The 25,780-nt window shown below is 38.8% G+C and overlaps 1 protein-coding gene across 4 annotated transcripts in view; it reads left to right on the top strand.

Moving 5' to 3' along the window:
- Zfx (zinc finger protein X-linked) overlaps window positions 1-25,780 on the top strand; it is a 47,141-nt gene that overhangs the window by 3,117 nt on the left and 18,244 nt on the right. For 3 of the 4 annotated variants that reach the window (XM_004872226.4, XM_021250179.2, XM_004872227.4), the window contains exons 2-3: window positions 17,668-17,756; window positions 20,963-21,529. In XM_004872226.4, coding sequence (XP_004872283.1) covers window positions 17,696-17,756; window positions 20,963-21,529 — 628 coding nt within the window. In that variant the 5' untranslated portion in view covers window positions 17,668-17,695. Of the gene's footprint in view, window positions 1-17,667; window positions 17,757-19,242; window positions 19,290-20,962; window positions 21,530-25,780 lie in introns of those variants that run through there. The other variant, XM_021250180.2, reaches the window with a different exon arrangement.

Raw genomic sequence — 25,780 nt, 5'->3', positions numbered from 1 at the left:
TTAATTTTGAGACAAGGGCACGCTAAGTTGATCAGGCTAGCCTCCAACTTGAGATCCTTCTGCCTCTGCCTCAGCTGGGATTGCAGTGGCACCTAGCTAAGAAGAGAAGTAGGTTGGAAGGTAGCTGAGAAGTGGGTTCAAGCGTGACTGTTAAAAAGACATTGGGTCAGGTGCGGAGGCTTGTGCTTGCAATTCCAGCGACTTGGGACTAGAGTGTGAGAATTCCAAGTTCAAAGTCTGCCTGAGCAATGCAGCAATATCTTGTCTCAAAGCGGGGGGGGGGGGGGACAATGGCCTTCAGATGCCCTTTTGCAGGTTGTGTTCTTCCCTCTGGTGAAAGTAACCACAGTTTGGGAGGATGACTAAAGCTGTTTGCTAAGCCACGCCTTCCTGTTCCAGTTTTGATTGATCTTTGACTCATCTAAAGGCCCATGTGGGCAGTGTTTATTAGAACTTTGTGTTAAAGACAGAGGTAGCATAGGTATTTCACTTTCGGTTTTTCCATTTTTCTAGACTACAACAGGTCACGGTAATGCTCCAAGAAGGGAGTGAAGGGACCTGTTTACCCTAAAGGTCATGGTTAGAAAACCGTTAGAAGCAGGGCAGGCATGAGGCCAACTAGAAGCATGTTGCTAAGTTTCGCTGTGCTTGTTGAGGCGGTGAGGGTAAATGTAAACTTTGTAGTTTTTATATCTTAACAGCTGAGAAAGATATAGAAGAGCTATAAAGATGCTCTTCTTTAAAAAACAAAAAAACGTTGAAGAACCAGTTCTGTTTGAAGCTATAAAGTACAGCGGTGTGGATGTTCAAGATTAAGATTAGACTTTAGTTGTATAATTAAGACAGGTAAACATATAGTTTAGTTTCCATGAGAAATGGTTAAATAAAGCTGGGTATGGTATAGACATCTGTCATCCCCTGGGAAGCTGAGGCAGGAAGATTGCAAGTTTGAGCCCAATCTCAGCAACTTGATGAGACCCTGTTTCAAAATAAAAAGGGATGGGGTTATAACTCAATGTGAAGGACCTGGGTTCAATCTCCAGTACGTACAGCCAAAAAAAAAAGAAAAAAAAATTCTGGACAACTGGATGGATAGTGTGTGTGTGTGCCTGTGCGTGTGCGTGCGTGTGTGTGTGTGTGCGTGCGTGCGTGCACATTTTTAAAAAAGCAGTGGCCAAGTTTATTCAAGGAAGTAAAAGTGGGGCCGGGGATTTAGCTCAGTGGTTTCGCGAGGCAGGCGGAAGGACCTGAGTTCGATCCCCAGTACCAAAAAAAAAAGGAAAGTAAAAGTGAAGAGTAGGGGGAGAAACTGGCTCTGCAGGCCAAACTTGGGCCAAGTAAAAGTGGAAAAAGCAAGATAAAGCACACCCTGGAGAAAGCAGGGTGGGCTATCATGAGGAAAGCCGCGATAGCTGCATGTTTTTTAAAAGATAGATACCAGTTTCCTTTTTCAAAAAACATGCTCATGGATGCTTTACAAATTCTTTTTCCATGTTGCTTCTTGGATGACAGGAGTGCTCCACCATGCCCGACTTCAAGCCCATTTAGTTGTGTATTGTCACTGATAATCTTGTATTTGTGTTTGTGGCCACTGGTAGTTGCACTTCTTTTTCTTATAAACTCAACTGGCCCTTAAATTCCTTACCCTCAGGTCACCCAGTCTTTCCTTAACTGAGAAGGCTGAATGCCCTAAAATGGTGTAAAGAGTTGAGTTTCCCTCCCTGCCGCGTAATTCCTCTCCTCTCCCTACCTAGCCCTTCCTCCTGTTCCTCCTGCTGAAGGAAAATGGCCCTGGCCTGCCTCCGGGGAGGAGGGGGTGTATGTTATTAAGCTCTTACTCTGCTGGAGTTTTTCCCTAGCCTTAGAAACAGTCCAACGTCTGCTTATTTTACAAAAACCTCACCTGGTTTATCTTCACCAGTGCTGTTGGTTTTTTTAGCTCACTTATTCCTAAATCCAGTATTTCCCAAGTCAGAAAACTTGCACAGTATATCAATGGGAGTGTCATAAAAGCGTTCTGTGTTTCACAACCCTGTGCCTGCTTTGTCTTCTGTGATGGCTTGTCCCTCAAGGTCATTCCTGTCTTTCTTTCCCCCTGGAGTCTTCTCCCTTAGTTTGGTGTCCCTTACCATGCCCACCCTCTCTTCTAGTTTCTCATCTGGCATTTGCGGTAGCCACCTAGGTGTCTAAAGCATCTCAACATGGCTGAAGTCAAATGTCTCTGGACATTTTAAAGGCCCAGTACTGTTGTATCATTTAAAAAAAAATCCAGAGCCCCTAAGACAAAACCTGTCTCCTGTTTTCTTTCAGTTAATGGCACCATCATTTTCCAATGCTCATTCTTACCTCTCTGTCCTAAAAAGCAGAGTGGACATCTTTAATTTAGCATTTAATCAGTAACATTTTGACTATGTACAGTATTTATACTTTTGTCTTTTATAAACTGTGAATATAGGGACTGTTTCTCACTTTGTACACAGGCAGTACCTGGCATGTAATTTCAAAACCAATCATCTCAGTTATTGGGTGTAGAAAATTTATGTCGTTGGAAACTATTCAGAGTCAATTGTTTAATCAGTGTGTTCTTTGAGCAATGAGTATTCATATTAAGGCATACCTATCTTGTTAGGGCACCAGATCAAACCCAGGCACTGAATAACCCCCATCCTCAACCCTTATCTGATTTGGAATGTGGCCAGCCTGTTCTTACTGCTGTCAGATTGTTTTTCTAAATAATATTTTATAAAACCCAGGCGTCTTAAAATGGTGTTTTATTCAAAGGGATGTATACTTCAATTAAACTGTATGGCCTTGAAGCATACAGCCGTTAGGCTTTATGAACTATTTTGAAATTACTCCTCTCTTGTCTTTGCCAGAAGTAACCACTGTCCTAATATGTACATTACCAAAGCAAGATCAGGTATTGTTTGTATGTTTAAATGGTATCATGCTGCGGGCGTCATTTTATCCATTTTCACTGAACAGTGTGTTTTTGGGATTTCTTCATGTTCTGTGTGGATCTAGTTCATTAGTTCTCAAAGTATGCACCAGGGATTTCTGGGGATCTCTTAACATTCTTGTAGGAGGTCCATAAGGTCAAAATTTTCATAATAATAGTCTTTGCCATTTTACCTGTACATTATACCAGTACTGTGCAGAGGCTCCATGACACATGGTGTCATAATTGAGTGAATGCAGCAGCAGTTAAGGGGATCCATCTGTCGTCTATTAAGCCACACATGAAAGAGATTTGCAAAAATGTGAAACAGTACCACTCTCTTCATTAATTTTTTGTCTTGAAAAATAGTTAATATTTTAAGATAAATGTTATTCATGTTTATTCACATAGTAGTTTTAAAAAATAAATTAAATTTTTTTTTTGTACCGGGGATCAAACTCAGGACCTTGCACTTGCAAGGAAGGCAGTGTAAATTAATATTTTTAAATGCCTCCATTTACATTTTCTTGATAAATACTTATAAATATGGATCACATAAAATACTCCATGTAGTCCTGAGATCAACAAGTTTGAAAACTGCTGGTCTAGTTCATCCATATTACTTGTATTTTTTTGTTTGTTTTGTTTTTTGAGTTAGGGTCCCCCTATGTTCAGACTGGCCTAGAACTCACTGTGTACCCTAGGCTGGCCTCAGATTTGTGGTAATCCTTCTGCCTCAGCCTCCCAAGTGCCAGGATTACAGGCTTGCAGCACCATACCTGGCTTTGTCTAGATGATGATGATTATTTTTGAGACAGGGTCTTGCTGTGTATTTCAGGCTGGCCTTGAACTCACTATGTAGCCTGGTAGCCCAGGCTGGCCTTGAACTTCCTCTGGCAGTCCTCCTGCCTCAGCCTCCCAAGTGCTGGGATTATAGGTGTACACCACCATGCCTGCCATATTACTTGTACTTTAGTGTATAAACATACCGTGGCTTATTAATATATGCACAACGGGGCTGTACATTCATGACTGTCCCATCCGATGGCTTGTTCCAGAGATGGTACATGCATGACTGTCCCATTGGGCGGCTTGTACCACCTGATGGGACTATCCCACGCTACCTGATGGGACAGTCATGCATGTACTAGTGGAGGTTCAAGCTGGCTGGAATGTGTTAATCCTTTCCTGCGGAAGAACCATTAAGCTGTTTGCAGTTTTCAGCAATTTCACACTACTGTTGTGAATATCCTCACACAGGGTTCTTCTCTCTTGGGATTGTAGTAGAATTTGCTATGTTGAAGTCTGTGCATTGTCAGCTTTACTGGGAATTGCCACGATGCCAGATTTTATTCTGCCTGACACTCCCACCAACTGTGTATGAGCGTGTTTCTCCACATTATTGCCAAGAGATTAGATTTTGCAATTTTTCCCCATCCGTGGGATTTAAATGCTATCTCTTTGGAGTTTTCATTTTGCATTTTTTAGATTGCTCTTGAGTTTGATCTTCGTTTCCCACAGTATTTATTGGCCATTTGAGTTTTCTGCGTAATCCTTGTGCGTAATCCTCAGTCCATTTTTCAAGTTCGACTGCTGTCTTTCTTACTGGTTTATGGTTATTTTCATATTCTGGATACTAATGTTTTGTGCTTATATGCAGTGAAAATATCCTCATATGTGGCTTGTCTTTTAGCTTTGTTTATAGAATTTTTGTGTGTGTAGTACTTCTTAATGTGACAGTAGCCAGTTTTCTGGTGTTTTTGTTTTGTTTTTTGGTGTTTTTTTTAACTTATAGCTTGTTTTCCCGTGCCTTCAAGAAATTCTTCACTTTAAGGTAATGATGATTCTGGGCTTTTAAAAATATTTAGGTCATTAATTCATCTGGAATTTTTTTCTCTGCTGTGTAATGTAGGGATCTAGTTTTATCTTTTTCACATAGACTTATCAAATAGTTGAGTCTTTTCTCCCTAACTCTTGAGGTATGTCATAGCCCCACATATACATGTCTGTTTTTGTTTTTTCTTTTCTGGTTTCATTGATTTGTTTAGCTGCCTTCATACTATCCTGATGTAATTATGACATCATTATATTTTACTATATGTTCTTTCTTTTCAAGATTACTTCAACTGTTTCCTTTCTTTTGCTTATTTTAGGGTTGAGTTTTCAATTTCTATGAAAAACTGTTGGATTTTAATTGTATTTGCATCAATTTATACAATGAATCAATAGATTCATAGAGGTATATGCTAAATAATGGAGCTGTGATTTGAATCTGAGTATTGCTGTTGTGTTCATAAAGCCCTTGCGTAACTTTTTTTGTTTTTGTTTTTTGAGACAGGATCTTACTCTGTAGTTCAGGTTGCCTTTGAACCCCTTATATAGCCCAGGTTTCTCACAGAGATCCTCCTGCCTCAGCCTCATGAGTGCTGGGATTATAGGCATGTGCCACCACACCTGGTATCTTGCCCAGCTTTTGTTAGATTTCTTTTTGCTTGATATCATGTAATTTTGTTGTCATTGTGAATAGGATTTTAAAAAAATTATTTTTCTTTTTTTTTTTGCTACCAGGGATCAAACTCGGGTCCTTCCACTTGCAAGGCAGGTGGCAGAACCACTGAGCTAAATCCCCAGCCCTTTTTTTTTTAAATTATAATTTTTTGTGGTTTTTTTTGCAGTGCTGGTACTCAAACCTTGGGCCTCCTGCATTTTAGGCAAATACTCTACCACTGAGCACACCCCCAGCTCTGTAACTTGTATTTAGTTTTTGTGATGGGCAAGGGCCTCTGTGTATTGATCATATAATATTGCTGAACTCTCATGAGCACAATTCATAAGTTGTGAAACAGAGTTTTCCTTCCTGCATTTTAACATCTCTGAAGTCAGAATGGATCTCCAGTTGATGGTGCCCTGTAATCACCGTTGTCCCGGAAGCCATCCTCATGTATTTCTTGTGGCTATGCATGCACAAACTTGTTCAGGGCACTCCACTTTATCACCACTTAAATGAGTATTGCCTTGTTGCATTGTTATTTTATTCCAAACAATACAATTTGAAGACAGAAATTGCTAAGTGTCTGCCTTGAAAGGAAATCCCATAAATAATAAATAGAGCATTTTAAGAAATGCTGTATTACCAATACTCTGGTTGGCAGAGAATGATTTTGTTAGGAACAGTTGAACAGCTTTGAGTAGAAAAGTAATCTGAAGTTTTAGGAATACTTACCAGTTTTTTTGTCTCTATTTTTAAAAAATTTTCTTTACCTACAAGATAGGATAAAAATCTGTAAGTCTGAAAGTGTTGTCTTGATAAATTTGAAATGAAAATCCTAGATAGTAAGGAAGTACAACTTAGTTGATGTTTTTTCTTAGTTGTGTGTAAAATGCGGATATGTCTTACAATTGGTAGTGTCTTTAGATTTGTTGAACTGTGGGAGTAAGATCAGTTTATAATTCTTTGTATTTTTTAAATAGCATGTCTGTTAACAGTGCAGTTTTACTTTTTTTCTGTTGCTTTCTGCCTCCTGTTGTTCTGTCGTACTGCGTTCACTGACACCAGAGCATTGATAACAGGCATGCTCATCTAGGCACTTCGAGTGCTTCAAAGGTTTCTTCATTCAGTGTACTATCGTAGTGGGCTTTGTCCAGGCAGTTGGATATTATTTTTCTTTTTAGTTTAAGTTCTAAGCATTTTAGAGTTTTTACCACAAATAATTGAATTTTTCTACAGCTTCTATTGCACATCCTAGTGTGATGAAGTGCATTAATAGATTTTCTATTTTAAACTATTTTTGGATGTCTTGGATATTTGCATCCTTTTGTTACTGCCATGTACTTTTCTTTTTTCATGTAGTCCTTTTTTTTCTACTGGGGATTGAACTCAAGGCCTTCACACTGAGCTATATTGCTTAGTGCCTTTTATTTTTTTATTTTTTGAGACTCCTTAAGTTTGAGTCTCCTTAAATTGCCCAGGCTGGGCTGAAACTTGTGAATCTCCTGCTTTGTTTTGATAACAAGATTATGTTAGCCTCATAAGATGAGCGTTAACTTTTTTTTTTTTTTTTGGTGATGGGATCTCACTGTGTTGCCTAGGCTGACCCAGAACCCCTGGACTCAAGGGATCCTCCTGCTTCAGCCTCCAGGTGTGCACCACAGTGCCCAGCAAACCTCATAGATGAATAGGGGAATATTCTCTCTTTTTTGAAACTGATCTGTTTATTGAAAGATAGATTCCGTCTATAGAACTGTCTTGGTTTCTTTTGTGAGAGTTTTGTTTTTTGATTTATTAATAGTTTTTAAAAATGGAATCTTTTTTGCTTTTCACATTTTTTGTCATTCATACAAAATGAACAATTTCCTAGAAAAACACAAAATTTTAAACATATTGGTGTATATATATTTTATTTTTGAGACAGGGTCTCTTTTATTTCAGGCTGGCCTTAAACTCACTGCTTAGCCCAGGCTGGCCTGGAACTTACAGCAATCCTCCTACCTCAGCCTCCTGAGTGCTAGCATTGCAGGCGTGAGCCTGCAGTTTCTCTATATATTATTCTTACCAGTATGTTATGGTTTATATCTAGATGTCCCCCAAGAAGAGCTTCATGTGGTCATAGGCAGAACTTTTGGAAGGTGATTGGTTTATGGGGATTTATTTAATAGCTAACTTGCTGTTAGAAGGTGGGGTGTGGTCGGAAAAGGCAGGACACTGGGGATGTGGCCTGGATTTTTTTTTTCCTCCCTGGCTCCTCTCTTCAGCTCTCTCTTGCGTCCACCATTCGGTGTGCAGCTCTGTCTGCCTCTCGGCCTCTCGGCCTCTCTGCCATACCACTCTGCCTTGGAGCCAGCCAGCTATGGACTGAAACCTCCACAGACTGTAAGCCTAAGTAAACCTTTCTTCCTTTAAGCTGTGGGTGTAGGAAAGCAAGACACAGTGGGATTTTCTGTTCGTGTTATGTAAGAAAACTTTTTAATCTGCCGTAGTGGTGCACGCCTAAGGTCCAGTACATTGAGAGGCTAAGGCAGAGGACAGCAAGTTCAAGCCTAGTCTAGGCAGCTTAGCCAGAACCTGTCTCAAAATTATAATATTTAAAAAGGTCCAGGGCCGGGGATTTAGCTCAGTGGTTTCATCGCCTGCTGCACAACTGCAAGGACCCAAGTTCGATCCCCGGTACCCCCCCCCCAAAAAAAAGGGTCCAGGATGTAATTTAGTGCAGAAGCCGTGAGTTCAATTCCCAGTGCCATAAATTGAAAGAAAAAACTTCTGTCTGTAATTTTGTACTAGAACATTCTGTCAATTCTTATTAATACTAGTTTTTCGGTTGATTTTTCTTGCATTTCCTAGATATATTGTATCATATATAATTAAGTTTAACTTTTTTCAAATAATAATTATATCCTACCTAAATCCATTGGTTAGTAGTTCTTATATAATCTTAAGTAATGATAGTGTTACAGGCATTCTTGTTTTAATTTTGATTTTAGAGGGAGTACTTCTAGTGTTTTATCTTAGGTTTAATATGTGTCTTTTTGTTATATAGTGACGTCACTTTCCTGTTCTAGAACACACGTTCTCACAGAAGCTGGTTTAAGATTGATATACTTGTATATTAAAGCAGCTTTATTGAGATAAAGCTGTTATATGAAATCTAGCCTTTAAAAATATACAACTCAGTGATTTTCATTAGATTCAGTGTTGTGCAGCCATCACTACTAATTTTAGAACATTTTCAGTATCCCCAAAAGAAACCCTGTCTATTCCCTCCTCCCTGATCTCCCCAACCCCTAGCAGCCATTGATCTGTGTAGCTGCGCTGCTTCTTGGGCATTGCATGTAAGTGGAATCCTGTCATATGTGGTCTCTTGTGCCTGGCTTCTTTGACTTAGCATATTTTCACGAATCATCTATGTCATAGCATGTATATCAGTGCTTCATTCCTATTTTGTAAAGAAAATATTCCAGTTTGACTGAATAGTTTAAATGAAAAAATAGATGTTGAGTTTTCCAGCTTTGCAGTATCTATTTGAGAATACTGGGGTTTCCTTCCGAACCTGTTCATGTGAGTCATTGTTCGGCTCCACTCTTCAGCTCTAGAATAATGATACTGAGTCAGGGTCTGTGTGTACCAGGGTGTGTATTATTATGTGTACGATCGATCATATTTGCAAATACTTGGAATTCATAACTAACCAACTTTATAGCTGAGTTGAATCATTTTTGTAAAGTCTTGAGAAAATTATGCTTTGGCATAGTTCAGATAGCTTTGGGAAAATTTTTTAAATTTTATCGTAATCGGGCTTTCCATCTCTTACTGAGTTAATGCTGATAATGTACATTTTCCCTCAGTGTGCTAGCATGGAATTGTAGATACTTTTAAGCCCCCCAGTCCCCAAGGGGTCTCGCTAGGGAGTCCAGGCTAGCTTGAACTTGCTGTGGTGGCCCAAGCTGGCCTTGAATTGTCATCCTCCTGCAGCGTCTGGGTGCTGGGATTATAGGTATGTACCATCATGCCCAACTTTAAATTTTATTTTTTGGTATTGGGGATCGAACTCAGGACCTTGCGCTTTCGAGGCAGGCGCAGTGCCACTGAGCTAAATCCCTTGCCCCCGGCTTTATGGTTTTAAAAACGTTTTCCATGTCTGTTTTTTTTCTTCCTTTATTGTCTTCCCATTCTGCTGAAAGAAAGCCAGGTGGATTAAAAATTTTTTTTTACTTATTATTTTTTGGGTAAAAATTAGCTGGCCTCTTAGCTTTGTTCCAGAGGATGTTATGAAATTAAAAAAACTTTTTTGTTGTTTTTTGAGACAGGATCTTACTGTGTAGTTCAGGCTATGTAGTCCAGGCTATCTTCAAACTCCAAAGCAATCTTTTTACCTCAACATTTTGAGTACTGGGGTTACAGGTGTGTGCCACCACACTCAGCTAAAATAATGCTTCTTGATATTTAACCTGGGGCATGTTCATTGTTGGTTTTGTGAGAAGCAGGTATATTGCAAACCAGTCCTTGCATTACCTAGCCTGTTCTTGTTTTGTTAATACTGATTAAAAGATTAGGCTATATGTGCAAAGCATATTGCTAATTATATTAGCAAAAGATAACACTTCGTAATTCTGTAGTTGCCAATTTTTAAAAATTGTTATTGAAAGGCCTACTGCTATTGTCTTAGCAGTGTTTAGGATGTACGTACATTGACCATTGTTAGTGTTAGCTCTACATTTACAGAATCTCTGGTACATGCCTGTAATCCCAGCACTCAGGAGGCTGAGGCAGGAAGATTGCCAAGAGTTCAAGGTCAGCCTGGGCTACTAGTGAGTCCAAGGCCAGCCTGAATTGCAGAATGAGACCCTGTCTCACAAGACCAAAAAAATCTCACAGACCCAAAGTAATGTATTTAGGAAAAGCAATAATAGGAATCCTGTGTTCGTTTAGGTGAGATAAAGAGTAGGATCGCTATTAGTCAAGTTAGAGTTTTGGTGATCGGGCGTGACAGTGATTAACACATTTTGTGACAGGGCCATAATTCCTATGTCTTGTTGCCAGGCAGCTTGAACCACCGGTGGTACATGCATGACTGTCCCATTGGATGGCTTTTTATTAATTTTATTAGTAAAAAGACTGATAAAAGTGATTACATCCAGTTGTACCACCAGTGGTATAAGCTGCCCAATGGGACACTCATGCATGTACTACCGGTAGTTCAAGCTGGGGGAAACGAGGCAGGAGCAATGCTGATTCCAGTCCTGCCTAGGCAACTTAGCTGAGACCCTGTCTCAAAAAAAATAAGGGCTGAGGATATAGCTCATTGTGAAGGCCCTGAGTTTAATCCCCAGTACTGAAGAAGGTTCATTGCTTATGAATATTTAAAATGTTTAAAAAACTGTAAAACTGCAGTTTGTGATTTTTACAACTAGTTACCAGGAAATTTAAGGAACGCACTTACTAACTTGAATAAAGTAACATGAGTGAGAATGCACTAATTCAAAAATGAAAAACCTGAAAATTCTAATCTACTATCAGAAGGATTTCTTATTATATAGAGACATTCATTGAAAAGGGCTTTGATAGAAGCACTTGCTAGGTTAATAACTATGGGAATGACCAGTTTAAAGATGAATTAAATGCCCAGTTTTGGAAAAGATGGCAGGTGCAAGAAGGAAAAGCATAAGAGTTTCTGATAATACCAACGTTTCTTTATCATGTACTGGATTTGACAGAAATTAACCTTTAAAAAATGTTACCTGTGACAGTTTTATTTCATTTATTCCATGTACAATGTAGTCTAAATTAATCTCCACTTCCTACTATGCAAAACTCTGTCTTCATCCTTTGATCATGTCAAGTGTTTCACATACTCCACTCCAGTATGCCTGCAACTAGATGCAGAATACTTCATTAGAGGAAACATATAGATAAGATTTTTGTTCAAAATCTCAGCAAAAGCAAATAAGCTATTTATTTTTAAATTTCACTACAGAATCAAAGAGTGATCCAAAGAGTTGAGTAATACTCTTTCTGTTCTGATATACGGTAGAATGTTAGGGATAAAATATTGCATTCATCTAAATGACTATTTTTTTTGTATTAAATTCTTTTATTGGTACATTGTAGGTATACAACACAATTACATTTCTCATTGGGAATTGTACCCTTATATAATGCATCTTGGTTCTTATTTTTTCCCCTAAATGACTATTTTATTAAGGAAGCTGTACTGCTTTGCCTGTCCGAAGGTTAGTTAGAAAGTATATGCATTTCCTAACATCAAGCTAGTCTTAAAGACAAAAGCATTTAACCAGGTGAGGTGGTGGTTGCTTGGCATCCCAGCATCGCAGCATTTGGGAGGCTGAGAGAGAAGGATATCCTGAGGCAGAATTCCTGAGCACTTGAGGCCAGCCTGAACTATACCCAGACCCTGTATCCAAAAAAAAAAACCAAACCCCCAAACCCCCCAAAAAGGCAAGTGTTTAAAAAACAGTGTAGTGTTCTTAGTTCATCAATACAACTAAGTTCATAGGATGTTTTGGCAACTCTTAATCTAAGCAGGAATAGGGGGTTGGAAAAAATAAGGCTTTCAGGTTTGTTATTTTAGGGCCAGATTTTCTAGTGGTTTTTTTGTTTGTTTGTTTTTGGTTTTTTTGGTACTGGGGATCGAACTTGGGTCCTTGTGCTTGCGCAGCAGGCAGCAAAACCACTGAGCTAAATCCCTAGCTTTAGGGCCAGATTTTAATAGCTTGTGAAAGTTTGGGCTCTCAGACTTTACCCTTAATCTTAGCCAAAAGGCCGAGAAGCGATGGACTCTCAGACTTTAAACAGACAAAACATTGAAATGACCAGTTTGCTCAGTGATTTTGTGGAAAAACTCATCTGTAACAAAAACTTGGCAATAAATTTTTGAGTAAAGCGCACAAAAATTCCAAGTGGGAGAGCAAGGAAGGACAGGCTGTGGCATTTACAACAGCAGACATTCTCTCTTCCGGTTCTCCCTCCACACAGGGAGTGGGGATTGTTTGAAAATAAAATATTCTATTCTCAGGGAATGGGGTTTGAGTTACAGCTACTAGATTAATATTTTTTAGATTAATATTAATTCTGTACATCTTCCCAGAATATTTGATTTATCAAGTGTTGATAGAAGTTGTCACCTGTGCTGGGTGTGTTGGTGCAGGCCTGTAATCCTAGCACTTAGGAGGCTGAGTCAGGAAGATCGTTGGAAGTTGGAAGTCAGCCTGGGGTACATAGTGAGTAAAAGGACAGCCTGAACTATATAGCAACACCCTGTCTCAAAACAGACCAAAAGCAAAAATGTTGTAACCTTCTACTGCTATTGATTTTTAAATTTCTATCTCAGTTTTTAAAAAATGTATTTCTGTGGTGTTTGATTTGGCACATAAAAATTCATATTAACTTCACTGGGTGTGGTGGTGCACACCTGTAATCCCAGCACTCGGGAGGCTGAGGCAGGAGGATCAAAGTGTTCAAGGCCAGCCTGGGCTACATAGTGAGTTCAAGGCCAACCTGAACTGCAAAGTGAGACCCTGTCTCAAAAGAATAAAACAAAAAAATTCATAGTGACTTCAAATTCACAACAGATTAGAGAACATACACTTTCTCCTGAAATCACATTGAGAAAGAAATATAAAAATAAATCTCCAGGAATAAGAAAACCTGAGAGTTACGTATTCATCATCAAAATATGGTGAATTTATGGTTGAATAAATCAATTTGTAATCAATTAATGACAAAACCCAAGAGAGCTTTAGTGAATCTGTGGCCCTATAGAGACAGTAGAAAGGACCATCTGAAAATAGGCACCCTGTAATGTCCCCAATGTCAGAAGCAGGGGGTCCTGGAAGAAGGACACAGTTGGATAATTGAAGTGTGGAAAGCTAAGCCATTTGCCACCAAAATAGGTGTCCCCTGTGGTTTTCCTGCCGGGATAATGCCCTCAATCTGCCCCCTGAGCCTAGTGCTTGTCCATATGGAACTGCAGAAGGGGTGCTGTGGCAGGAAAAGAGGGGCGGTGCTTTACATGGTGCCACTGTCCTGCAGGGATGCCTAGCTGGCTGCGGAGGTGCAGGCGAGCTGCTGTGGAGACTTGGGTTCAATCACTACCACCACCAAGCAGAGGGGAAATTTTTGTGAATTTCCTGATTTCCTGGGTTTCTCCCAGCCCCTTATTTCCCTTAAAACTTCATTTTTCCACTGTGAATTATTTCAGAATAAATTAAAGATCATGTCTCTTGCAGCCAGGAAGAGAATATTTTACCGACTTTGAGGTGATGGTGCAGTCCCAGAAGTATTTTGAGGGCATTTGATATTAGTACTTGTTCTCCCATATTCTTTTTTTTTTTCCTCCCATATTCTTTGATTCTTTCTTCTCTGAGTCATTCTGTTTGTCTGGTCTCAGACTTTGGTTCTGCTGCACATGTAGGGCGCTTTCTGTTATATTATCAGCCCACTTTCTTGTACCCTTACTTTATCTCAATCTGCGAACTGGCTTCATTTTGATTGTCAGAGGGAATTAGCAGTTCTAAACCCAGAGGGGTTACAAAGTTGAGGTATAATTATTTCTCCTTGGAAGCGCAAAATGTGTTTTTTCCATGTTTGAATTTTTATTTTTATTTATTCTATTTTTTTGAGACAGGGTCTCACTGTGTAGTTCAGGCTGGTCTTTTGCCTCAGCCTCCGTAGTGCTGGGACCACAGCGTGCACCACCAGGACTGGCGCCATGTTTGAGTTTTTGAAATGACAAAAGAGAAGGGAACATAACTAGTCAAAACAGTTTGTTGATCCCTGCTCACCTAAATCTAGTTAAAAATGATTGGGCCACTTGAGGCTATTTTCATTCCCAAGGGATCAGGAAATACCAAGCTGAGAGGGAATGGTGACTAGGGAGTGTAACAGGGACAGGTAATCAATAAGGTCTGGCCACCTGACTGGATGTAAGCAGGGAAGAAAGAAAAGGCCATAGTGGTCACATTAGGAGAAAGTTGGGTTTTATCCAGATGAAAATACAGGACTCAGCAGACAGTCTGGTGGAGGTGTTAGGTGCTATCTTGAGTACTCAATGTGAATTTTATGACTCACCTTTGTGTAAATGGTAGTTGAAACCAAGGAAATAGTGAGAAAATTGAAGAGAAGAGAGCAGAGTTTCCAGGGCTAGGCAAGACTTCAGGAGGGGGTGAGGGAGGCAGAGTAGCAAGCAGTTCAGAGGGTAGGAAGCGAGCTAGAATGTTGGCTAAAGCAATGGAGAAAGGGGAGAATTTAAAAAATGAAGGGATTATTGGTCCACTCTAGTAGTGAAAGCCAAGAAAAGGAATTGTTCTGTAGGTTGAGAATTTTTAGAGCTGATGGGATTGGGTTTATGTATGGTAGTTTGAGGGGGTGGGGCTTAAGTACCTTAACAAATCCCCTTTTATTGTTAACTTAATTGGCTTAATTTTTTTTGAAGCAAATTTATTGGTACATTTTAGGTATACATAATGATAACACTCATAAATTTCATGTATATTTCATTATGTTTAGAGGATTAATTTATATGTGTCATTTTATAATTACATTTTTTTTTTTTGGTACCGGGGATTGAACTTGGGACCTTGTGCCTGCGAGGCAGGCGACGGAACCACTGAGCTAAATCCCCGGCCCTATAATTACATTTTTTTTTTTATAATTACATTTTTAAAGGGGCAAAATAATTTTATAGCCAGAGGTGAGTTCAGCAGGGAGAGGGCAGTGACAGCTTATTCAAAGCATTTATACCTGTGTTTTCCATGGTTGAACAATTTATCAATCTAGCCATTATTTGCTTTAATTTGAAGCAGTTTGAATAAATCATGTGAAACATACTATTTCTTGAGAATGAAGAGAGTGTCTCATAGCTAACATGTGGAAATCTCATTTATTATACAAATTCTGAATTTCTTACAGGGACATGGAGCATTTTGTTTGGGTGAAGTGTGTGCATGAGGGATTCGTGGTGATGTAGGGAGGTGCTTGCAGGAATTGAAGAGGATATAGTGACTAAAAGGTCGTTTGGAGCCAAAAAGAAATTTATTTGGAGGTGGCAGAGAGCCATGAACATTTTTGAACAGAGGAATAATGTCACTTAGCTGATACTTTAGAAACATGTCAGATATTTTTGTTATTTGAAATTTCAGTAAGCACGTAATCCTTACATGATTAGTGAAAAAATGTTAAAGATTAAAGAAAGATGCATCTAATTGTGGTTCAGTTGGACTAGAAAGTGAGAAAGTAGAGATAGGAAACTAGTGACAGATTATGCAGTGCTGGAAGCATGAGCAAATGTAATCCTTGATGCCTGCTCTTGAAATAATAATTAAATGGTATTAAGCAATACATCATTTTTATTAGTTAAGCTTTTCCTTCTTTCTTTTTTTGGTGGCACTAGAGATTGAACCCAGGGCATTCATACTAAAAGTTACATCCCGAGCCCTTTTTTTAGTTTTTGAGACTTGGTCTCGCTAAGTTGCCTAGGCTGGATTTGAACTTGATATCCTCCTGCCTCAGTCTCCTAGAGTGCTAGGGTTACAGGCATGAACCACCACATTGGCTAAGGTTCTTTGTTGTAAGTTTTAATATTTTTTTACTAAGGTTCTTATTATAAGTTTTTTTTTTAGCTTACATAGAAAAGAGAGAATTAAGATCATTGGGATGTTGTGGAGAAACCCAAGACAGGAATGTAGGTGGGCCTCAGAAAGGTATAGAATCAGGAGCCAAAAAGCTGTTGGTAAGTCTTCTCTCCCTGCTTTGTCATGTACTCTTTTTCTCAGGGCATTCACTTGATTTTTTGTAGTTTTGTGAGACAGGGTCTCACTGTATAGTCCAGGCTGGCCTTGAACTTGTGGCGATCCTCCTGCCTCTTCCTCCTGAGTGTTGATCTTTTTTGGTAAACTTTTTCTCACTAGTCTAAACCAAAGTTGGAAAATGATCTTGCTCAGTTCCTGTGTTCCAGCCATCAAGGGAGAGGGAAAGATTGATTCTTGCTTATTCAGATTCTCAGGAATAGGACTTTGATTTATTTGTGCTCGCATTGAACTTACTTTTACTATTTTATAGCTAGCACCAATCACCTGTGGGCCAGGAGAGTATAAATAACTGTGGGAATTCCTTTCTCTAGATCAAATGGTTAGTTAATTGAGGTCATTGTAAATTAGGCAGAAATCTGAAAGTGTTTACTACAATTGGTTGAAAGATAGCAGAATATATTAAATTTAGAGAAGTAATATGAAAATTGGGCAGACATTTCCCCCCAATAAGCTACAAACTTTACGTTTAAGTTGAACCTTAACAAAACTGGTTACCCTTATGGGAGCGCGAGATGCTGCAGACTGAGAGGAGGAGTCTTGGAAATGTTCCATATCTTGGTCTGGGTAGTGATTATGCAGGTTTCTGTATGTGTTAAAATTCATCAAGGTGTGTACATTCGATATATGCAATCAATACTGCTATTTATTTATTTGTGATACCAGGAATCGAACTTGGGACCTTGCACTTGCCAGGCAGGCACAGCACCACTGAGCTGCATCCTGGCCAATACCACAATTTAAAATGAAGTCTAAGCATGGTGGTACGTGCCTGTAATCCCAAAACTCTGGGAGGCTGAAGCAGGAGGATCACAAATTCAAGCCCAGCCCGGGCTATTTAGCAACTTAACAAGACCTTGTCTAAAAAAATTTAAAAAGGGCTAAGGATGTAACTCAGTGCCAAGGACCCTGGGTTCAATCCCTAGTACCACAAACAACAAATACAGACAAGTCTAGGCAATGGTGACTCTTGGTTTGGTTTTGTTGTTTTTTTTATTTGAGACAGGGTCCTGCTATGCAGTTCAGACTGGCCTTGAACTCACTATGTAGCCCAGGCTGGTCTTGAACTTACAAAGATCCTCCAGCCTCTAATTTGTTTTTTTTTGTTTTGGTACTGGGGATCGAACTCGGGTCCTTGCGCTTGCGCAGCAGGTGGCGAAGCCACTGAGCTAAATCCCCGGCCCTTGTTTTTGATATAAGTTCATTTGCTATATAATTTGAGTGTCTTAGAAATGAAACTATCATGATGACATTTTTAATAATTTTTTTTTGGGTACCAGGAATCGAACTCAAGACCTTGTGCTTGCCAGGCAGGGACGGTGCTACTGAGCTGTATCCCCAGCCCTCGTGATGACATTTTTAGTACATGATTAAAAAAATTAATGCTTGGTTTACTTTTTCCCTTGATTTAGGAGCTGTGACTGATGAGAATTAAAGGCCATGGATGAAGATGGACTTGAATTACAACCACAAGGGCCAAATTCATTTTTTGATGCAACAGGTATAACTACTTGCATCATTCCACTTTTAATTTACCACCTTAGACTTGCTTGGTTAACATGTTGACGAATTGCTAGACTCTCACATTGATATTCATTCTTAGCCTGTCAGAGTCTACAAATGTTAAAGTGAGCACATTATTCTCCACCTCAAAAATGTGGCTCCTTCACAAGAATTCTCACATTCTTGTGAATATGGGTTGAGCATCCCTAACCCAAAATCCAAAACATTTTTTGAGTTCCCTCATGACTCTCAAGTAGAAAATTCCACACCTGACCTCATGTAATGAGTTGCAGTCAAACCCAGACACACTAAAAATATTGTATAAAATTACCGTCAGGCTATCTGTATAAGGTATATATGAAACATAGTGAATTTTGTGTTTAGACTTGGAACCCATTGCCAAGATATTTCATAATGTATATTCAACTATTCCAAAATCTGAAAAGATCTGAAATCTACAAATACTTCTGGTCCCAAGTCTTCTGGTTAAGGGATACCCAATTGGTAAAAGCAGCAATATTAAAACCTTTGTGTTTTCAGTTATTCTCATCTTGCACCGTTCTGTTGGTTGTCCCTTTGAAAATGTTCCTTGTTTACATCTATTCCTCTTCATTATATTTCTATCGTATAGATTCTATTATCTTTCTTCATGTGCTGGAACTTTTGCATTATTTTCCTTATTACCCTATGTCTTTTTTATCATGCCCACTGATAAGAGCACTTATCATGACATGTACATCATGTCATCTCTTTGTTCTATATTACCCAGCAGATGAAGTATAAGCCCAAGGTCCTCCACATTCTGACCCTGTCCTATGTTTACAGCATTCATTCTCACAAGTTTCAAAAATGAACCTTCTGCATCAGGAGGACAGTCTTACCTCACTCCCCAAAGTACACAGGAAAATCATATTCATTCACAATTTTGAATTACTCATGGTTCTAATTATATAACATTGTAAAGTGATTATACTTGCTTTTGTAATGTAAAATGGTTTTATATCACACTAACCTAGGTATTCTTACAAATAAAATGTTAATGAATTTTCTGTTCGGCTTTAAATAATCAGGTTGTAATATATTAAAGAAATAACAAGTATCAGTAACTTAATTTAAAAAATTTAAAATTCTAGTGGGGCAGGGTGTATTTTTTTCTTAACTACTTGGAATAACTTTAAAGTTTGGTAATTTCAGTTTGATAATGACAAACGTAACACTGATAATTTCAGTGGAACATGAAGCATAATTTGCTTGAAAGAGAGACCAAGCTCTTTGGAGAAAAATATAGAGTGTTTATTTGCTTAGTCTTGCTGCAAGCAAATCTGGGTCATGGGTTAAGGGTAGATTGAAAAGCTATTACATTTTTAGCCCTGCTTGTTAACACTTATGGTATTTGTTTATTTTTGAGCAAGTCACTTAATCTACCAGGGCCTCCATTTTCATATGCCATAATAATAATGAAACCTCTCATTACCGTTTTTCAGAACACTTCCCATACATTCCCATTTGGTCATCACTACAGTCCTGTGAGGTATGCATGGCAGATACTACTGTCCTCATTTTGCTGATGAGGAAACTGAAACTCAGAGGTTAAATGACTTGCCCAAGGTCACAAAACTATTAAGTGTATAACCTTTCTGCCTGAAGTAGAGTTTATAACCAGTGTTCTTGCCGCTAAATGGTCTCATGTTCATGTCTGCCAAATGGAGATTAGAGTGACCTATCACTTGATGATAATGTTGAGGATATTGCAGGCAAATCATGTTGTTTATACCATGTTGTAGAAGTTCCTTAGAATTTAAAGTGAGCATATTCTTTTCATTATTTCTAGAATTAAAATGGGCATTAACTGACTTTAAAGACTTCCTATAATTTTTATTTGGTTTGTTTTTTTTCCTTTTTGGTACCGGGGATCGAACTCAGGACCTTGAGCTTGCAAGGCAGGCACAGTGCCACTGAGCTAAATCCCCAGCTCCTATAATTTTTAATATTTGTTGGCCTTTGATCGTTTTTGCTTGTTGACAAAGCTGTAGGCTTCTCTGAGGGCCTGCACAGTCATCGAGTTAGGTGCCTGCTTGGACTCGGCCTCATCTGAGTCACAACCAGAAGCATTAATCTACTTCATAGCTTTTTCAGTAAGACTTCTATAAAACTTTCTTTGCTCTTCTCTGGACCAGCAGTCAAGATACTGTTTTTTTAATTTTGTTTTTAGCAAGGATATATGGTTTTTATTCCCATTTGTGGCATTCACTTAGAGTAATGTTTACAGAGTACCATATGCTGTACAAACTATGTGATCTTGGTTAAGTCATTTAATCTCACTGGGCTACACTTGATTCCTCTACGTTCAATCCTTAACTGCAAAATGACCTAGAGTGAAGTTTCCTGGATTGTGAGGAGTTGGGGTCTGGGAGCAGGGACGAGGCAGAGTACCCTGGTGAAGTTGGGATAAGCCCATTCTAACTACCCTCACCCTCACCTGCCCAGCACAGCTGCACTTGTGTTTGTATTATCCACAGTGTTCTTAACCAGTTGTCTTTCTTCCAAAATGTGACCTTGTATCCCTGTTTTCGTTTATGCCCTCATCCTTTTATGTCTTAGAATCAGAGGTTGATTTCTAAATTTCCGTAGTCATGGATGGAGGATGTTGGTGCTCTCTTGTATTAGAATGAAAGGAGAATGATATAAAGGAAGAAAGGGACAAAGTAGAGGAGAAATAAAAGAAGTATATGGGAAAGATGGGAAGAAGAAAAACCATGATTTGAGGAGAGGGAGGGAGATGGAGCAAGAAGGAAAAGAAATGAAAAACACATGTAATGAAAAATGAAATAGTGCCTTTTGCCACCTGAAGTCACATCACTTTTTATAACCCCTGAAATACCTGTGAATGAGTTTAATTTTAATGTGCCTACAATTTTACTTTCACAAATATTTTTCTTCTGTGACTGTCTCAGTTTTTTTCTTTTCCTAGTATATATTTATCTGCTAATTGATTTGAGGTGACTATACAAGCTGTTGTATTAAAACTATCTTTCTAATATAATTGAAAAATGGAGTCCCTTTTTTTTCTTTAATCTACCTTAATGTGTGGGAGAACTGATGAGGGAACTAATATTGTGCGGTTAGAAATTGAATAACATTTTATGTTAATAGAGACAGTCATACATGCCTACCTGGTATTTGTCCTTTTAATTTTTTTTTAAGGAGCTGTTACACACATGGATGGTGAACAAATTGTCGTGGAAGTGCAAGAAACTGTTTTTGTGTCAGATGTTGTGGATTCGGACATAACTGTGCATAACTTTGTTCCTGATGACCCAGACTCTGTTGTAATCCAAGATGTTATTGAGGATGTTGTTATAGAAGATGTGCAGTGCCCAGATATCATGGGAGAAGCAGATGTATCTGAAACGGTCATCATTCCTGAACAAGTGCTGGACTCAGATGTAACCGAAGAAGTTTCTTTAGCACATTGCACAGTTCCAGATGATGTCTTAGCCTCTGACATTACTTCAGCCTCCATGTCTATGCCAGAACATGTCTTGACCAGTGAGTCTATACATGTGTCTGATGTTGGACATGTTGAACATGTGGTTCATGATAGTGTCGTAGAGGCAGAGATTGTCACCGATCCTCTGACCACTGACGTAGTTTCAGAAGAAGTATTAGTAGAAGACTGTGCCTCTGAAGCAGTCATAGATGCCAACGGGATCCCCGTGGACCAGCAAGATGACGACAAAAGCAACTGTGAGGACTACCTTATGATCTCCTGTAAGTCCTGGGGCACAGATTGTTAGAGGTGTTTTTGGAGACTACTTTGCTAATTTAAGTCAGGTGAAATTTTCTTGCCTGTTTCTATACAGTTAAAGTAAATTTCATTGGCCTACCTGCACTGTTTTAATTTGGAGTCTGTAAGATAACTCAAAATTAAGAAAAGCGAAATGATGCCAACCAGGAGTTGCTTCTGTATTAAGGACACAGCAAAAAGATGAGATTTCTTCAGTCTAGAAAAACACAGGCTGAAAGGAATAGAACTGAACTTGATAAAATCATGAAGGATGTGATTAGGCTGTTATGAGCCTCTATTAAAGTTGGGAAGTCTTTTTTTTTTAAGTTAGGAACTCTTTAGACTTTTTTTTTTGGTATCAGGGATAGAACTCAGGACCTTGAGCTTGCAAGGCAGGCGACGGCATCACTGAGCTAAATCCCCGGCCCTTCTTTAGAAAAGTACAAGGAGTTCAACTTAGAAAAATGCATAATTAAACTACTTATATTTTTGTATGTTTATAGGTACAGGGAGCCACTAGACAGAACCTGAAATGTGCACTTATGTTCTTGGATGCACAATACTGTACTTCTTATAATTTTTTTTTTTTTGAGACAGAGTCTCACTATGCAGTTTAGGTTGGCTTTGAACTCACTATGTAGCCCAGGCTGGCCTTAAACTCGAAATAGTTCTCCTGTCTCATCCTCCTGAATGCTGGCATTGTAGGTGTGCACCACCACGCCCGGCTGTACTGCTTATAATTATATGTAAAAAATAGTTTATATAAGGAACAGCATGGGAAAAAGCTCTGGTATAATATTGAACTATGATTTTTTTTTTTTTTTTCGGTACCAGGGATCGAACCCTGGTCCTTGTGCTTGCACAGCAGGCGGTGAAACCACTGAGCTAAATCCCCAGCCCTGAACTATGATTCTTAAACAGGATTTTAAGTATGGTGGGTTCATATTAGGTTATTGAAGAAAAGGTTTTTGAGACACACCTGTAGATGTTTAACTTGGCATCTGGAATAGTCATGTCTTCTTACAACATATTTCTTGGTACCACTTTCAGAGTTAAAATTCTAGATTGACTAGACCATGGGAATTCTTCTCAGTTTTTTTTGTTACCAGGGATTGAACTGGGGTCCTTCCACTTGCAAGGCAGGTGGTGGAACCACTAAGCTAAATCCCCGGCCCTCCGTGGGAATTCTTATGCCTTAAGGAACTAAACGTTAAATAAGCAAGGACTCAAACTATTTAGAATTTTATAGGAGTATTTGCTTACATACCTGTTTTAATACAGGAATTTAATATAATATACTAGAGTCCACCACCATTTTAGGAAATACCTTTTAAAAGTTCTTGAGATTTTGGAAATCAAAGAATTTTTGCTCTAAAGAGGAAAATACCTTCACTCAACATGTTTATTGGACTCCTATGTGCCAGACACTACTGTTGTAGATAGTGCACATATGGGTATGCACTAAATAAATGAGTACATAAAACTGTTGTCCCTGGGGGAAGAGAAGGGTTGCAGTGAGATGTAGAGGTGTGCCTGAATTCTTGGGGAGACCGGAGGGAGTAGCTGACCTTTGGAGTCAAGGACAAGTTCTAGTTTTAGATGATAGAAAAGGGCATGGGTGGGATGCAGACATTGCAGGCCAATGGCATTGTATATAAAGACGGGGGAGGGGGTCTTGACCTTTGCTGGGAATGAGGAGAACTTCAGGATATACTTGTTTGTGGACTTTCTGTTTAGTTTCTTAGAATAAATTTCTAGAAATAGAACTGTTCCATCAAAGGGTATAGAGATTTACAAGTTTGGTTATATTGCCTCAGTATTTTGCCTGATATAATTCCCCTCACTGTGAGACTCTGAGATAGTCCATTTCCCTAGTCTCTAACCAACACCGGATATTATTGTCCTTTTTTAGTTTTTGTCACACATAGAAACATGTGATATCTTGTTTCAATTTTGAATTTAGGAAGATAATCCTGGTAGCAGTAGGGAATAATAATAGGCGTGGGAGACATTACTGATAGAGAATAGTTGAAATGGTTTATGTATAAGATAAAGAAGACCCCAAGACCTTAATAGTAAAGGGGTTGGGAGTGGGGTAGACTCAAGGGATTAGAAAGTAAAATGGATGGGATTTGGTGACATAAAACAGGGATGGGGATTTGAGGGGGGAAAGGTAATTTAAGGACCACCATAAGACTTGTACCTTGGAAGATTGGATCCCTGGTCATAATTACCCAAGAAGAGTAAGTTTTGTGGGGGGAAAAAAGATTAGGACCTGTTAGAAAGTTTGAATTGCTTGTCAGAGACAGTCTGGTGGTTATTTTTTCTAGGCAGTTGAAAATGTGAATTTGGTGCTTTTGAGAGAGGTATGGCTAGAGAAGTTTCTGACAGTATAATATAGAAAATCTTCTGCATAGAAATGGATGGTGGACCCCTGAGAATGCTTGTTAGAATAAGAATGTCAAGTGCGGATCTTTGGGTATCTTAGGCAGAGGAGACGAGCCCATGAAAATCAGAGTTTTGAGAAGAGGAGGTAGACGAAAAACCTTGAGTGTTTTCAATATTGTCAAGGACTAGAGAATCCCTACAAGTGTCAGCCGCTAAGGAGAAAGCCAGCTTTTTTTGTTGTGCAATTAGGAAATGTTTGGTATTTTAATTAGAAGAGTTTCAGTAAAGCATGTGTGAGTAAGGAGATGGAAGAGGTAAATTGTAATGGATTGAGAAATTGGTGGGAGTGGAGTTAAGTGAAGCAGTTTGTATAGAATGCCATTTTGGTTAGTGAAAGGACAGAAGAAGAGTGCAGCTTTTGCTTAATGTTACAGCTCCATGTCTGTGGACATCATCCCTCATCTGAGGTTTTAGCAGTGTATTTCTTCTCTCCCAGTAGCTATTGGCTTTTAGCTTGCTTCTGGTCAGGTTAGATATGGTGATATTCTTCATGGTCCTTAGGAGTTTTCTGGCTGGCTGAGCAGTACAAGTTAGAATCGTCCCCTTGTTACTTAGGTTGCTTCTTAGTTCCCCTTTAATCTGATCCAGCTGCCAGACTGTCCCTAATCTCTTTGTAAGTAGTCTTCAGCCACCTGGAGTTATACTATGCAGCTGGGTAATCAAGAAGCCATTTTGTGAAACATCACTGTGAAGTAGAGAAAGCTGGAGAAGATCTGGTGATGATGCGTCAGAGACTGCCTTTCAACAGCTGCAGGCAACAGAATATTCTTTGGGTACCTCCGATAGTAACATGATCTGTGAGATGTCAGTCTTTAGGTCTTGTTGACATCTCCCATGCCTTTTAATTAGAAGTGTTCTTTTCTAATCCTAGGTTCAATTTAAATGTTGAAATAAATTTTTTGGTAACAGCTTTATTGAGATATATTATCGAGATATACCAAAGAATTCATTCATTTAAAGCCTGCAATTTCATGTTTTTTAGTATAGTCACAAAGTCGTACAACCATCATCACTATTTATTTATTTATTTACCACTGTTAATTAAAAATTTTCATCACCCCAAGGAGAAACCTATACCCTTTAGCTGTCATTCCCACCAACCCTCTTCATTCCCACTATGCCTAAGCAACCACCAGTCTTTTTTGTCTTGGTACATTTCCTGTTTCATATAAATGGGGCACTGTAACAGGTGGTCTTTTGTGATTGGTTTCTTTCATTTAGCATGATGTTTTCATGTTTTCCGTGTTGTGGCATGTACTTTATTCTTTTTATTATTGAATAATATTCCACTGTATCCTAGAAGGCAGGAACTTTGTGGAATTACAATGTTATTGAATACTGAATTTCAGCAATATTAGGAAATAATTTGAAGGGAGCTTAGATACTTTATATAGCTCATTCTAATAGAAGCCACCCAGATACCTACAGCCTCACTTTTTTTTTGGTACCAGGGATCAAACTCGGGTCCTTGTGCTTCCAGAGCAGGCGGGAGAACCACTGAGCTAAATCCCCGGCCCATTACTTTTCTTTTTAATGTAAAAAGTGTTTATATGAGAAAAAGGAATCATATTATTTTTACTCCTGCTCATGTTTCCTTTCTGTTGTCTTCATTCAGAAGCATTTATTTATTTATTGGTACTGGGGATCGAACTTGGGACCTTGCGCTTGTGAGGCAGGTGGTGGAACCACTGAATTAAATCCCTGGCAAAACCATTTTATTGATGGACTATAAACTAAGTGTTGGAGAAAAACAGCAAAATTGCTGGATTTTTAATAGTTCATAGTTC

The sequence above is a fragment of the Heterocephalus glaber genome, unplaced genomic scaffold, assembly GCF_053883595.1.
Source record: "Heterocephalus glaber isolate CG9 unplaced genomic scaffold, H.glaber_assembly_v1.0 deba00001594, whole genome shotgun sequence".
Lineage (NCBI taxonomy): Eukaryota > Metazoa > Chordata > Mammalia > Rodentia > Bathyergidae > Heterocephalus > Heterocephalus glaber.
This window is presented reverse-complemented; position numbering and strand designations above follow the sequence as displayed.